The sequence below is a fragment of the Crocodylus siamensis genome, chromosome 2 (genome assembly GCF_052110815.1).
Source record: "Crocodylus siamensis isolate JL-2025a chromosome 2, ASM5211081v1, whole genome shotgun sequence".
Taxonomy (NCBI): Eukaryota; Metazoa; Chordata; order Crocodylia; family Crocodylidae; genus Crocodylus; species Crocodylus siamensis.
The window spans coordinates 29,920,829-29,935,168 of record NC_143396.1 but is presented as its reverse complement, the minus strand read 5'-3'; the positions used below and the strand labels follow the sequence as shown (position 1 = coordinate 29,935,168).

The window sequence follows — 14,340 nt, the reverse complement described above, 5'->3', positions numbered from 1 at the left end:
GGTTTACTAAAAATTGTTCTCATAATTATATTTTTTTCAGGAAACCATAGATCATAAAAAAAATTAGACATCTGCTTAAAATTAAGTTTTACTTCACTAATGCATGTGAAGTCTTATTTTTGCTATGGTGAAATTTGTTTAAATTGATTGGGGTGGGGAAGGAGAGGTGCTAGTTTGTAGAACCCTAACCAGTCTCCAAAACAGATGCATGTTTCCATGTATTGTAGCGTGTTTGAAAAAAGCAGTCTTAGTAAATAGTATAGGCTATTTGGATATCCACATGGTAGATATAGTGCTTGCTTTGAGAGTAGATGCCCCCTGAGGGGAAAAAGTAGAAGGAGGAAATTAAGAGCAATCCTACACCATTAAGCTCATACGTGCCACTGGGGTTATAAGAGGGTAGAAAAAGGAGGCAACCAGGTAGCTGATTTTTGCAGAACTGCTATATAGTGAAAAAATTAAATTTGTTCTAAAAGCTAACTAAGCAACTTAAAATACTGTTGCAGTATATACTTTATTTAGACGTTGTGTGTGCTCATTATTCTGGCACAGTGATATCTGATTGTCTACTACATTCTTCTATTTTTGGCAGTTGCAATAAATACCATGAGCAATAATACCTTTTACCCTATACGTTAAAAAGAAAAACATGTGAAATGATTTTACTTTGATTTGTTCCTCTTTACTTCTCACAGCTAATGGAAGAATAGGGTCCTAGGACTTGGGTTACAACTGAATTCCTGCATCACTCTATTAGACAGAGGATACTTCCAATTAAAGGAGACTCTAGGATGTACAGGGTAAAGGCTGAAACTGTCATTAACTTTACCACTTTGTCACTTTCAAAAATAAAAAATAGTTAAGCTGTCTTTAGACATCAAGCCTGACTCCATGTCACTCAAGTAGTTTTTGTGGTCTTATAACATTCTCCCTTTTAATGAAAATTATTTTTCTCCTTGTGAAAGATCTATTGAGCAACAGGAAAGCTGGCTACCTTGAAGCAAGGACTATTCACAAAGTGTTGTCAAATGAACTAAGTAAGCAAATGAAAGACATAAGACTGATAATTTATTTTATTGTTTCAGGAGAATCTTAGGAATTTTTTCATCACAATAATTTTAAAAAGTTCACATTGTGATGTATATTTCCTGAAAAAGCTGATTGTGTGTTTAAATATTATTAACTATTTCTATTAAATTCTGTCCAAATGGAGAGATACAGAACCCACTTTGTTTTTAAAGCATGTATTTAGAATTGGATCAAGTAGAATTGGCAGATGTACAGAGGGGCAACCAAAATGTTCAGGGGTATGAAGCAGTTGCCATAATAGGAGAGACTGAAAAGTCTAGCACTCCAGTTTAGGAAAGAAGAGGGGTGGAGGGGTATGATGGAGACCTATAAAACTGAGTAGTCTGGACAAAGTAAACACAGAACTATTGTTCACCAAGTCCCAGAGTACTAGAACTAGGGGACACCTGCTGAAGTTAGCAGGAGATAGGTTTAAAACTAAAAACAAAAAGTACTTTGTACAACACGCAAGCAGCTTGTGGGATTTTTTTACCACAGGAGGTGGTAGAGGCAGATAGTGCAGCCAGATTCAAAAAGGGACTAAACAAATTAATGAATGGTAGACCTGTTAATAGATGTTGAACAGAACGATTACAGATGCTTCTTTTGGTATCTCTAAACCAATAATGGTGGGTGCAGGGAGGGTAATGGTAGGTAGATCACTCTAAATGCATCTGAGTCGATGTTCTTCCTCTAAAGCATCCACTTCTGCCACTGTTTGAAGTGGGATACCAGTCTAGATGGACCATTGATCTGACCCACTATAGCACTTATTCTTTTTTCAGCTTTCTTATAAACTAGTGGCAGTTGTCTCACCTCTCAAGTATCGTACAGATTACTCCAACTTGTATATGACTTGTTTTTTCCCATGGGTTGTTCAGGCTACTTCTTTTTTTTAGCATTGATTCTGAGTCTCCATTGAAGGACGAATGAAACAGCACCAAAAGAAGCCTTATTCTCTTTCTTTCTAGATTGCATGAGCTTGAAAGCATGGCTGAACAGAAAATAAATTGAGATTAAAATAGGTCATCTCAGGGAGATTGGAGGAGAGAGAGCTATTCATTTTAAATGCATAATGACATCTAAAGAAAGGGAATAGGTAGGCACAACAAATCCTTGTATGTACCTGCTGTCCATCTCACAGTACCCATGTGAAATTGTTGGGAGGTTAAGCCTTATTATCAATAACAATTGTAAGGTCACCTTTTAATATTAGACCCAACATTTATTCTTTTCTTTAGAAGAACAGTCATACTAGCATGAAGGACTGAAATATAGAAATCTGTGATGTCCAAAAGTCAACTGTTTTAAGTATTCAAATAGAAATTCTGTAACCTGATCTGTTGCTCTTTTAATTGGAATTGTCTTATTTTGGTGTTATGGAATATGTTAACATATTCCATATGTTTTTGTTTTTATTTTTGTAAGGCTTCAAACCTGGAAGTATTTTCTTTAGAAATGAAACAGTTTCATGCATGTCGAATATTTGGCCATGGTAATCTGCATATATTAAATACGGATTCTGAAGCAAAAATCCTATAATGAATTATCACTCCCAGACTTACTCTCTTGAAATCAAAACTTCAGGATGCTATTTACTTAAATACATTTCTAAATCTACATCAAGTGCCTCAGTACAGAAATAGGAGCTTAGCGGGATTTACAAAAACATGTAATCAGGTTATGCCCTTAATTCCAATAGAAGGTTGATGGGGTTTTGGCTTCAAAGGCTGTGGATGACACGCAAATGGAGAGGTGAAGCGCATGGCGAAAAGCCTGTATCCCATTGTAGTTTTGCTGTATACAGGTAAACATACTGTACATTTGAAAGCATGGGAAATCAGTAGGCTCTACTGAAAGATATGGTTTTGAAAGAGTGACAGATTTATCACTAATTTGTCCAGGCCTAGATATGCCACTATTGTAATGGAACTAAACAACTTCTGAGGTTGTCATGTGCTGACAGCTTGACTTGCCATGAGTTAACTAACCAGTTTGTAGGCCTATGGCTTAAGGCAGATGAACAAGTTACTGCAAGGAAGTGGGGTATGAATTGTCTGTAAGTTCAGTAAGCGCCTGTGTCCACACTTGTCTCACTGTAAATGTGAGGCAGCTTACAGCACTTCTATTAAGGGGTAAGCTACCTCACACTAACTATGGAGTAAGAGTAAGCATATGGGAAGTTACAGTGCATTGCATACTCCACAGTAAGTTCACAAACTTGTTTTACCTCACAGTAGTTCATGTGCCAATGTTTCCAGCTGCTTTAAACACTTCTGGGAATGGCAGTATAGGTGCTGTCACCTGAGTGTTCTACCTAGGTTTCTCCTAATTATTCCTGTGGAGAAAGGTCAGCCTATCCATACATAATGGCACTTTTTCCTCTCTTTCTCAAATGCCAAAAGTGGCAGACAGATCTACAGTGGGGATTTACCTAGGTGTGTTTCTTTGGCATTTTGGTTGCCCCTCTATACATTTTCCAATTCTGCTTGATCCAATTCTAAATACATGCTTTAAAAACAAAGTGGGTTCTGTATCTCTCTCCATTTGGACAGAATTTAACAGAAATAGTTAATATTTAAACACACAATCAGCCTTTTTAGGTGTGAAATAAATGTGGTTGCACATTGCATAAATATCAGAATAGGCGGCATTATCCAGAGCACCTGTTTGAAGCCAGGCCACTGGCCAGCCAGGCAGGGAAGACATGTTAGGAAAGAAGGAGGGGAGCAAGTCAAAGCAAAGATTGGACAGTGCTCTAGAAAAGATGGGGTCCTAAGTTCTAGCTTGAGCCTCTAGTCACAGTGGGGTTGAAAGTATCCTAATGGTATTGGTCCAATTTAATCCAGTGACTTAAATTCAAAGTGCCATGGACCAGCTTCAAGAGGAGGGCTAAAGAGTGCCTTAGCCAGTGTCTAGCCCTTGATCTAGTGATTTAGAGCATTTTTCTGAGAAGCAAGTTCAGATCTCTGAGGGGACCCTAGAGCACAAGTCTTCTGCTTCTTGGATAAATGCTCTAAATGTTAGGTTAAAAAATGGGTTTGCCATCCTCCTTCTCTTCCTCCTTCTCTATTGTTTTACTTTTAGCAGGTATGCACGCAGAGCAGTCCTGTTCTGCCAGACTCATAGAATCCAAACTGTGAATAAATGTCAAAAACAGCTGTGTAAATGTTACTTAGTTGCGTTAAGATAAAGTAAGATTTATCCCTAAGTTTCTGGAGAGTATGCAAAAAGCTGTAGTTTTGGGTGTTAAAGCAGATGGTGCTGTCTGTCATCTGTGTAGCTGATTATTAAGAACCGATAATTTACTTGTTGCATTGTATACAACAGGAAGCCTTCCCAAGGAACATAACCATGGAAGATTTTGACCATACAACTTACTGCATGTGAAAGTCTGCTGTGGTTGTGCTGTCTTGTGTAAAGTTGAATGGACTCCATGTGAATGCAGGGAATGCCATTGTAGTATCGGAGCAAATAGCGGATACTGATACAGTATGAGCTGTAGAAATCATTTCAAACTGCTTTCCACTCACATAATTTTAGGCCACAATTTGGTTTGATTACATTATCAGGCAGTTGATTCTGCTCATACCTTTTGAGGCAGGAAATCCATACAAAGTCCAGATGCAACAGAAAAATGCTGTATGAAGCACTCTTCCCTTTGAGTAAGAACTGAATTGACTCTCCAGGGTAGAGCTTCATGCTATGCTACTGTGGGAGGTACCATCTTTTGACTGAGGCAGCTGCTGATGTCTTGTCCCATGTTTTACAATGGTAGTGAAACCCTGGTGTTCCAGTCAAATTCCAGCGTGCATTCTCATTTCCCATGTGGTTTCAGTTGGCGAAGTTGCAATTTGCTCCCTCTTGAAACTGTTTTTTGTTTTGTTTTTTTAAAATGTTGCTGGCCTAGAATGGTGTGTTGACTTCATTTCAGTGGTGGCTGAAATAATAATAGTGGTTAGAGCTTTGGGATTTTTCTGTTTGAAAGGTACTAAGTAAACATCATTTAAGCATGCAGATGGAGACATCCCTTATGATCTAACTTTACAAATTTATTTAATGTGTTTAATGTATTATTCTTATGACTGCTGTATATTGTTAATATACCTATATTAACAATAGGAAGATATAATAAGAAATTAACAACCTAAATATATTATTTTCACCATCTTTTATTACGTTAGATCAGGGGTCAGCAGTGGAGGCTGGAATGATCTAGTTTGGGTGGGAGGTGGCTGGGCATTAGGATCTGGCTGCTGCTGTCGCTTTATCCCATTGCTCAGCTGTGGTCTGGTGCAGGGCAGAGCTCCTCCTCTGTTGGAAACACAGGTGGTTCAGGAAGAGAACTCCTGCCCCCTCTTGCCCCAACCCTCCCAGCTGCTCCAGAGGCCAGAGGTTGCCTGCCCTGGCATTAGATGGTTGTCTGCTCTTTTTTAATCATGAGGTAAACAGTCTCGTTCCCAGAGAACATCATTGCTAGGTATTGGTAATCTCGCTTATTAGTCCTATCAGAGAGGCAAATGATTAAGTAAGCAAGGAAAATAAAGTGCCTTCTCAGTAAAGATGGCCTAACTTGCTAAATATTCAGCAGAAGAAAGGGCAGGGTGGCACCTAAGAGCTGTGTTTCTCAACTTTGTTAGACTTAGCACCCCTCAGAAAATATCAGTTCTTAGTTTTTGCTTTCACTTTTGACTACAGAAAAATAAGAGGGTAATTCTTCTGTTGCAAAGAACTCAGAAAGACCACAGTGGGTTAGAAAGTTTGTGACACCGTGAATTTGTTTGAAATCGCTGGGTTTATCTTGTGACTCATACTTGCACACCTAGTAGTGCTAACATTATCTTGGACCTGGTGAAACCCTCAAAAGAATCTCAAGGCTCCCTGGTTGAGAGTCACTGTTCTACAATAGTTTCGGAGAGGTGTAGGAGACGGGGTACTTGCTGCCTTGTCATGGTTGGTCCTGAGGCTCCGCCTCCCCTACAGTCCGTCCACTCAACTGTAAGTGTTGTTGTGACGCTGTGCCAGCCTGTGGTCCCAGCTTTCCTTCTACGGCCAAGGGACCCAGCCTCTTTGGTTTCTGCTCACAGTACAGGCTCATGGTTGCAGCCTTCCCCTCACTGCAGATCCTCAATTCTGCTTGATCCAAGCACAAGGTTTGTGCTTAAGGTGCCCTCTGCAGGCCTGGGTGGGCCAGACCCTGCCCGTGTCCTAGAGTTGGTGACTGACCCCAAGCTTGCTCTTGTGGAGCTTGGGATTGACAAGCCTTGCCTGGCTCTCCAACACTGCCTTTACCTGCTCACTGCAGGGCAGTTTGTAATTATTGCTCGGGTGGGTCACAGCCCAGCAAGCTCGGCTTCTCACCTCTGTTGGCATCTGTCGGCATTTTTAAATGGCCCACAGCTGCAGCCATCAGCCAGCCACCGCTGAACTTGATTGACAGCTGCTTAAAATGCTGTTGCAGGACCAGGTCTCATGACCCACTTGCTGAACTGTTCTGCTTCTCTGGTAAGTTTTCTGCGGTGCCAGGGTCCTGGGATCTACCTCCCAAAGCATTGGGGTTTGTCCCTGGTGCTTCTGGTCCTTGGGAGTGGCTGACGCCACCACAGACCTCCCCCTTTAAGCTGCTTTGTGATGCCATGACATCTCGCTGATTGTCTGTTGCCAACTGGTGGTGTTCCTCGTGTGTTTGCCGCACTTCCTTGATGGAGTCATCCCGATTTAATGCATCTAGAAAGAAAGTTGGGCACAAGGTTTTTTTTTTTTGTTTTGGCCAGGTTGATGAGCCATTGTGAATTTAATGGTTGTAGGGCTAACATCCAGTGGGTTATCCATGTGTTGTCTGTGTGAGACCTCATTAACCATTATAATGGGGCATGGTCCATCACTACTAAAAGTTCCTGGTCCAGCAGATGGTATGTAAAATACTCTTATCGCCCAACAAATTGCCAAGCACTCTTTCTCTATGTTTGCATACCTGATCTCAGCTGCATTCAGCTTGCAGCTAGTGAACACCATGGGATGCTCTTTTCCTTCTCGCTGTTGAAGCAGCACTGCTCCCAGTGTGCTGTCGGATGCATTGGTCTGGAAGATAAAAGATGCTGTGAAATCAGGGGTATGTACCACTACTTCCCTACGCATTGCCTCCTTTAGTTTCTCAAAGCTTTCAGCCATTTCGGGAGTCCATTGTGATGCCTTTGCAGATTTTCCTTGCAGGGCATCTGTCAGGGTTGCTGCTAGCTCCGAAGTGCGGTATGAATCTCCTATAATAGTTGATGTGTCTCCCATAATTGCCGTTAGTTCTGTGGTTCTTGGAAGCGATGTACTGCTTTAACTTTGTCTTTCAGGGTTCAGATCCTTTCTCGCCCTGCACAGAATCCCAGGTATTTAGTCTTATGACTGGTGAGTTTGCAATTCTTGAGGTTAGCTGTCATCCTAGCTGCTCTTGGCTCTCCTATGATGGCTTTCAGGGCCTGGAGGTGTCGAGGCCAGTCTGTTGTGAAAATGACTACATCGTCAATATAAGTGGCCGGATAAGCTGCACGTGACACTAATAGTAGATCCATCAGCCTTTGAAAAGTGGCTTCAGCGCCGTTAAGCCCAAATGGCATCCACAGGAATTTGAATGAACACCAGGGTGTTCCAAAGGAGGTCTTGATGCAATTCAGTGTGTTCTTTGGAATTTGCCACTTTCCCTTGGCTAAGTCTGTGGTGGACATGAACCTCACTTCCCCTATCCTCTCCAGGAGGTGGGCAACATGAAGCATGGGGAATATGTTGAATGTTGCCAACTCATTTAGGTTTTGATAGCCGATGAGCAACTGGAGCATTCCATTGGACTTGGTGACAGTTACTATGGGGCTGTGCCAGGGACTTTGTGGTGGGCAGATGATACCTTGCTTTTGCATCTTGTCTATTTCTTGATGGACTTTTTATTGTAGTTGTTGGGGTGTGGGTCACCACCTTTCTTGGATTAGCACCCTGGATGGAGTCCTAATCTTGTGCTTTACTTCCCCAGCCTGGTCTGTGCAGGGTTTGGGGGGAACTGTATCTCAAGCTGTGGACAAGCAAAACTCGTGTCCTGCTGAGGCCATGACACCTGCCAGCTGTGGAGGAGGTGGGTGCAGGGGAGTTCTGGGGCCCTGCATCCCTAGCTGCTGACAGACAAAACTCATGCCATGGGTGCTTCTGGGACTGATGTTTTTGTCTTGGGACGGTTGATTGTCTGTATTGACTCTTTCCTTTCCTCAGCCTGGTTTTGTGGGTGCTAATTGATGGCAATTAACTGGCTACATTAGCTAAGTCCTGTGTATTGAGCTGGTCCCTGAGTGAATCATGATTTGGTAACTGGTAACACAGTAGCTTAGCAGCCAGGCCTGCAGTAATGTCTCTCCCATGCCCCAAGACAGAGAGAGTCAGTCCCACAAGCACCCATGGCATGAGTTTTGTCTATCAGCAGCTAGGGGTGCAGGGCCCCAGAACTCCCCTGCACTGATTTCTTTGACAGCTGACGGGTATCATGGCCACAGCTGGAGCCACCATCCTTGCAGCTGTCACCCATAGGAAAAGTTTTGCTTGTCCACAGCTTGAGGTGCAGTTCCACACCCCCCCCCCCAAACCCCTGCACCGTTCTTCTTGAAGCTTGGTAGGCTTCATGCTCTTTGCAGAGTCTACCAGCCCTGAAAATTTCATCCAAATCAGACAAAAAACAAAGTTATAGATACTTTATTGTTTCCCCATTATACCCTATGGCCGGATCTCCGAGGCAGCTCTGAACCACTTTGGAAGCTCCGAACTGCTTTGGGAAGCCTAATGAGGCCAGCACTTCGACCTGGACATGCTGCTTTGGACCCCAAAGTGTCCAAAGCTTCTCTGGATCTGAAGCTCTGTCTGAAGCCTCGCACAGCCCTAGTAGGAAGCATGAGTAATGCCATATCTCCTGGTTGGAATACTCGCTGCTTTGCCCCACATCATACTGGGCCCTCTGCCGCTCCTGTGACTCCAGTAGATTTTGGGTAGCAATCTCTTGTGCTCTCTAGTCATTACTGTAATTCCTGCCAGTAACTTTTGGCTGTGACCCTGGGTCCAACCGGTCTCTCCCATTCTTCCCCAATCATATGCAGCAACCGTCTCGGGTTGTGCCCGTGCATGAGTTGAAACAGTGAGAATTGAGTCGATTCTTGTAGCGTATCACATAGTGCAAACAACAGTGGCGTTAGCACAGTGTCCCACTTATGTGGGTCCTCTTGTGCGCACCTCTGGAGCATCCTCTTGATTGTTCCATTTAGCTTCTCCACCAGCCCATTGGACTGCGGATGGTAGATGGATGTCTTCAAATGAATAATGCGTAAGGTATTACATAGGGCCTTCATCATTCCCAACATAAAATTGGTTCCCTGGTTTGTGAGGATCTTTTGAGGTATCTCTACCCAGGCAATCCATTTTAGCAACTCTTCTGCTACCTAAGTGGGCTGTAATAGATCTGAGTGGCACTGCTTCTGGGAATCACGTGGCATAGTCTACCAGGACTAGTATGTATTGGTGTCCTGCATAAGACTTTTTGGTAGGGGCCCTACGATATCCAATGCTGGCCATGAGAAGGGAGTCTCAATTACCAGCACTGGCTATAGAGGGGCCTTAGGTGGCCTCCACTGTTGAGCTCTTTTGGCATTTGGGCCATGCCATAGCCCACTGCCCTACATCATCCTGTAGGTGGGGCCAGAAGAAGTTGTGGGCAATCCATGCTTTCATCTTACTATGCCCTAGGTTGCCTCACAATGGGGTGTCGTGCACCAGCAGCCAGATCTGTCACTGGAATGGGCTCGGTACTACTAGTTGATACTTCTCAGCCCCGAGCCCTTGTCCCCTCTGTACCCAGTAGAGAAGACCGCTGCTTTACCTCATGGTCCTTTTCTGGGGTCCTCATCCACCAATCAGTGTAGCTTGGGATCCTCTTGCTGGGCCCACCAGAACTGAGCTGCACTGGCCGCCCATTCCCAGTTTATGTATGTCCCCTCATCTCTTCCCTGTTGAGTGTTCATCTCTCTGGCCCAGCCCTCGCCTTTCCTCAGGCGTTTCCTCTCTTCCTCCACCGCTCTCACCTGCTCCAAAGCTGTATATATGGGGTCCTACTCCTAGCCTATAATCACTTTGCAGGCCAGTGACGGGGGCCAGTCCAACCTTCAGCTTGCCCTGGAACTCCATCACCCTGAAAGACAAGTAGCAGCACTCAAAGTGCATTTTCCCTCCCCAGGATGTATGTCATAGTGAGGGGGCTGGTTCTCTTCACACTGGCCTTTGGTGCTAAGTCAGCGTGGAGTAGGGATTGCGAACACCTAGTGTTCAAGTTCGCTCAGACCGCTTGGTCTCCAATCCATGTCGTTCCCATCCACTCTCCTGTGACGCAGACCCCTAGCTGCGGTTCATGGGTTCTCTGTGCTCTATGTCCCTGAGCCTGTCCCTCGGCAGGGGGGGCAGGTGTTGTGACGTGGCTCAATTCACTCGGGCTCAATCCACGCTTCCTGGAGACATGACTGACCTTGCCACAGCAGTAGCATACTGTGCCTCTCCCCATCCCTTTCTGAGGGCTCATCTTTTCCTCTTCCTGTATGGGGTTGATGACTGGGGCCTGTAAACCCTGACCGTGGCTGTGCCCATTCTCTGAGATGGCGAATGCTTCCACTAGGCGGAGTGCCTCTTTGCAGTTCCGTGGCTGGTGCTGGCTTACCCATGTCTGCATCTCATCCTCCAAATCTCACAGGAACTGTTCCAGTAGGACTTGGTCTATCACTTCCTCCTCATCGAATTTGTTCGCCAGAAGCCATTTATTCAGGGCATCCCTCCAAATATTGCATGAGGCTTTGGGGCCTCTTAATCTGTTTTGCCTTTCGTGCCCTAAAGACTTGCCTGTAGCTCTTGGGTGAGATTTCTAGCCTGTACAGGATGGTGGCTTTCACTGTCATAATTATGGGTTTCCCCCCACGACAGGACTCAATATACTGCCTGGGCCTTGTCAATGACTAGGGTCCCTAGCTGGTGAGCCCATTGTGAGCGATGAAATCTGATCTGTATAGCTGTTCGCTTGAATGCCTCTATATAAGCTTCTGGGTCATCATCCGGGGCATCTTAAACAGGGATGCGTTAGGTTGCATCCATTCGTATTGGTGTGCCCCTTGTCTCTGCTGCATCTCAAGCACTTGTCCTGTTGCCTGAATGGCCTGGGTAAGGAGCTCTGCATGGCGGCCTTCCCAAGGTTGGGATTGCTGATCCTCTGTTGAGGAAATTCCCGGCCAATACACCACCATCACATCGGTAGGCACCATGAGTACCTCTGTGCTTCCTGGGATGGGCCCCCCCAACTTGCATCCCACTTCTTGATGAAATTATAACTGAAAAGGAAGGGTTCAGTGGTGTTCTAAGCCCAAGCCTGGAGACGGGGTACTGGCTGCCTTGTCGCAGCTGGTCCTGGGGGCTCCACCTCCCCTACACCTCAAAGAGCAGGGCTGGCCCCATCTCTCCACTCTGTAGCCCAAGCAGGGGTGGGAACGTGGCCAGATGCATCCCAGCGTGGCCCTATTAAGGCAAAGAGGGCAGGGAGGGCATAAATTCTTTCCCCTCCCCCCCGCCCCCCACAGCTGAGGTCTGCTCATCTTCAGGCAAGCAGTGGAGGCTGTGGCTGGCCAGGGCTGGCAGACCCCAGCTGCAGTTCCTGGGGGGCAAAAGGGAAAGAGGGAAGAATTAACCCTTTCCCTGCCCCTTCACTGTAACCCCATTGGGCATTGGGGGGGGGAGTGGCAGCAGGCTTTGTCAGGATGCCTAGGAAGGGGTTTATTCCCTTTCCTTTCCTGTCCTACTGGCAAGGACTTCAGCCATCCTAGCATGGCCTCATAAAGGCTTAGGGGGCATGGAGGGGATTAATTATGCCCCCCCAACCCCCACCAGGGGACCACAACTGGGGTGGAGCATTCCCCCCCCTTACCCCCCCCCCCCCAGTCACAGATTTGCAGACACTGGAGATGTCCCCAGCCCTACAGCTCAGGTAGGCCCCACTCAGCCCTGGTCTAAGCAGCTTTGTGGCAGGGCCAGGCCAGGCTGTGGTGGCAGGGCCCTTCTCAGTGGCTGCAGCTCAGTGATAGGGAAGCTGAGCCCTGTTAGTATGAGCACCAGGCCAGACTGCTCTTGGGCAGTGGCTGGCCCGGCAGCAGGCTAGCCAGGCTGGCTTGGAGGTGCTGCAGGGACTTGTGTGTCTGCAAGCTTGTGTCTGCAAGCTTGGAACAAATCTTGTTCCATTTACAGCCTCCTTAAATCCTCTCATTCCAATTCCTGATATTCAGAAATGTAAATCACTATGTACCTGCAGTTTATCTCATATTTTCATGTATAAAATTACCCTAAAGGATGGGTGGAATATGTGTGAGGAGGTTGGGAATGTGTTAAGGGGCAAATGATCGAAGACTTGCAAGTGGATTGGTGAAAGTCAGTGCAAGGTATTGGGTGCAGTGAGTGTGGTAAAGCAGAAAAATGTATTTCCAGGGAGGGAGGTCATGTAAAGGAGAAGCTAGTTTTTTAAGGATGTTGATGGGATGCATTTGTAGGGGAGAAATGATGGTATGGGATTCTTGGAATAATTTTTTCAGAGGTGGACACTATGATAAGAACAAGAATTGTAGAAGCAGATTGTGGGTGTGAGCTGGGGATATGGGATACAGAAATGGCTGGAGAAAAAGTATTAATAACTGAGAAAAGAGTATATTGCTCATTGTGGAATCTGTAGAGGAGATGAAATGGAAGAGAGTGAGTAAAAATCTGTAGGGAAATTGGGGACATCAGTAGATTTTATTAGTATCTGTCCTAAGTATTTCTTACTGGCAGCCTAATCTAAAACCCACTGTAAATGGAGAGAATTCGGTAGGCTGCGCAGGTTCTGGAGCAGTCCTTTAGTTTGTCCTGAAGTTAAGTTGACAGTACTTACCGGCTCATCTTCTACAACAGTAAAAGAGTGGAGCTGGCTTTTTACCCCAGCGGAGCATAAAAGAACCAGGCAGGGAAAAACTATGAAACTAGAAATTAATTAGAAAGATGCACAGCAATCTTTCTACATCTTAGCTCTTGCAGGACTAACTTTCAGCTTGAAAAGCTGAATTTTTTTTTTTTTTTTTTTTTTTTTTTTTGAGATGATGTTTTAAAAGAAATATAACTATTGGACAGTGACATTGTAATATAACCAATATACAGTTTTCTTTTTGCTAATTTACTGTTGTATCTTTAATTGTAATGCAGCTAATAGCAGAGCTGTATATTTTTTTCAAAACTGCAGTATTTGTTTCATATATACATTTTTTTTGTGGAGTTCAGTGTACTATATTATTACTGTAATGTGATGATTACATATGAAATTTAATTATAGATAATGATCTCTCAGCTTGATTAACATTAAATTTATTTTGGATATTGATTAAATGTAAATAACATTAGTGAATATTTTTTCAATTAATGCAACATTTCCAATATATCTCTTCCTTATTAGGGTATCCTCTTGGTATATGATATTACCAATTATCAGAGCTTTGAAAATTTAGAAGACTGGTATAATGTGGTAAAGAAAGTGAATGAAGAATCAGAAACACAGCCACTTGTGGCCTTGGTAGGCAATAAAAGTAAGTTGTTAATGCTAAAATAATAAATAGACTGAAGTGCTTTGAAATAATAGAGTGAAATAATATAAGGCCTATTATGTTGTTCTGCTCTAATTAAATGTTTTGTTTTGTGTATTAAGTTTAATTTGGTTCTACATAGCAGCAGTAGTGACAATGCTTTCTCTGTTGGCTAGGAATAAATTTAATAAAATAAATTTGTGTTTTAAAAACATGATATCAAGTCTAAAGAATACAGTTGGTAAGATTTCTATTAGGTGTCCTATGTGCCATCTGTAATTTTGATTAAGTTGCCTTTTTCCCATGAATCAGCTGTTTTGTATTTGTCCTTAACTCTTTTCCTGATCATCAGTATGTGACCTGATACTTTTGTTCAGTTGTTATCATCCAAGTACCTTAAACTGCATCCATATTCTTCCCTCACTAGAACAAATCACTAGATCAATCTTAAGTTTCTCACTTCCACTTTTATGAGCCTTCCAGAAATACCCTGGCTAGAAAAACGAGACCCAATCTCACTCTTACACTGTTCCAATTGGATTCAAAAGTTAAAAGTTATTCCAAGAGTCTAGAAACAAATAATGGGGGGAGGGGGGCAGTTCTGCCACCTTTTATTAATAGT

The 14,340-nt window shown here is 43.9% G+C and overlaps 1 protein-coding gene across 2 annotated transcripts in view; it reads left to right on the top strand.

Annotated features, from left to right (window-relative positions):
- Positions 1-14,340, top strand: part of RAB28 (RAB28, member RAS oncogene family) — a 101,637-nt gene that overhangs the window by 17,364 nt on the left and 69,933 nt on the right. For both annotated transcript variants that reach the window (XM_090035600.1, XM_090035599.1), the window contains exon 4: positions 13,592-13,721. In XM_090035600.1, coding sequence (XP_089891726.1) covers positions 13,592-13,721 — 130 coding nt within the window. The remainder of the gene's footprint in view (positions 1-13,591; positions 13,722-14,340) is intronic.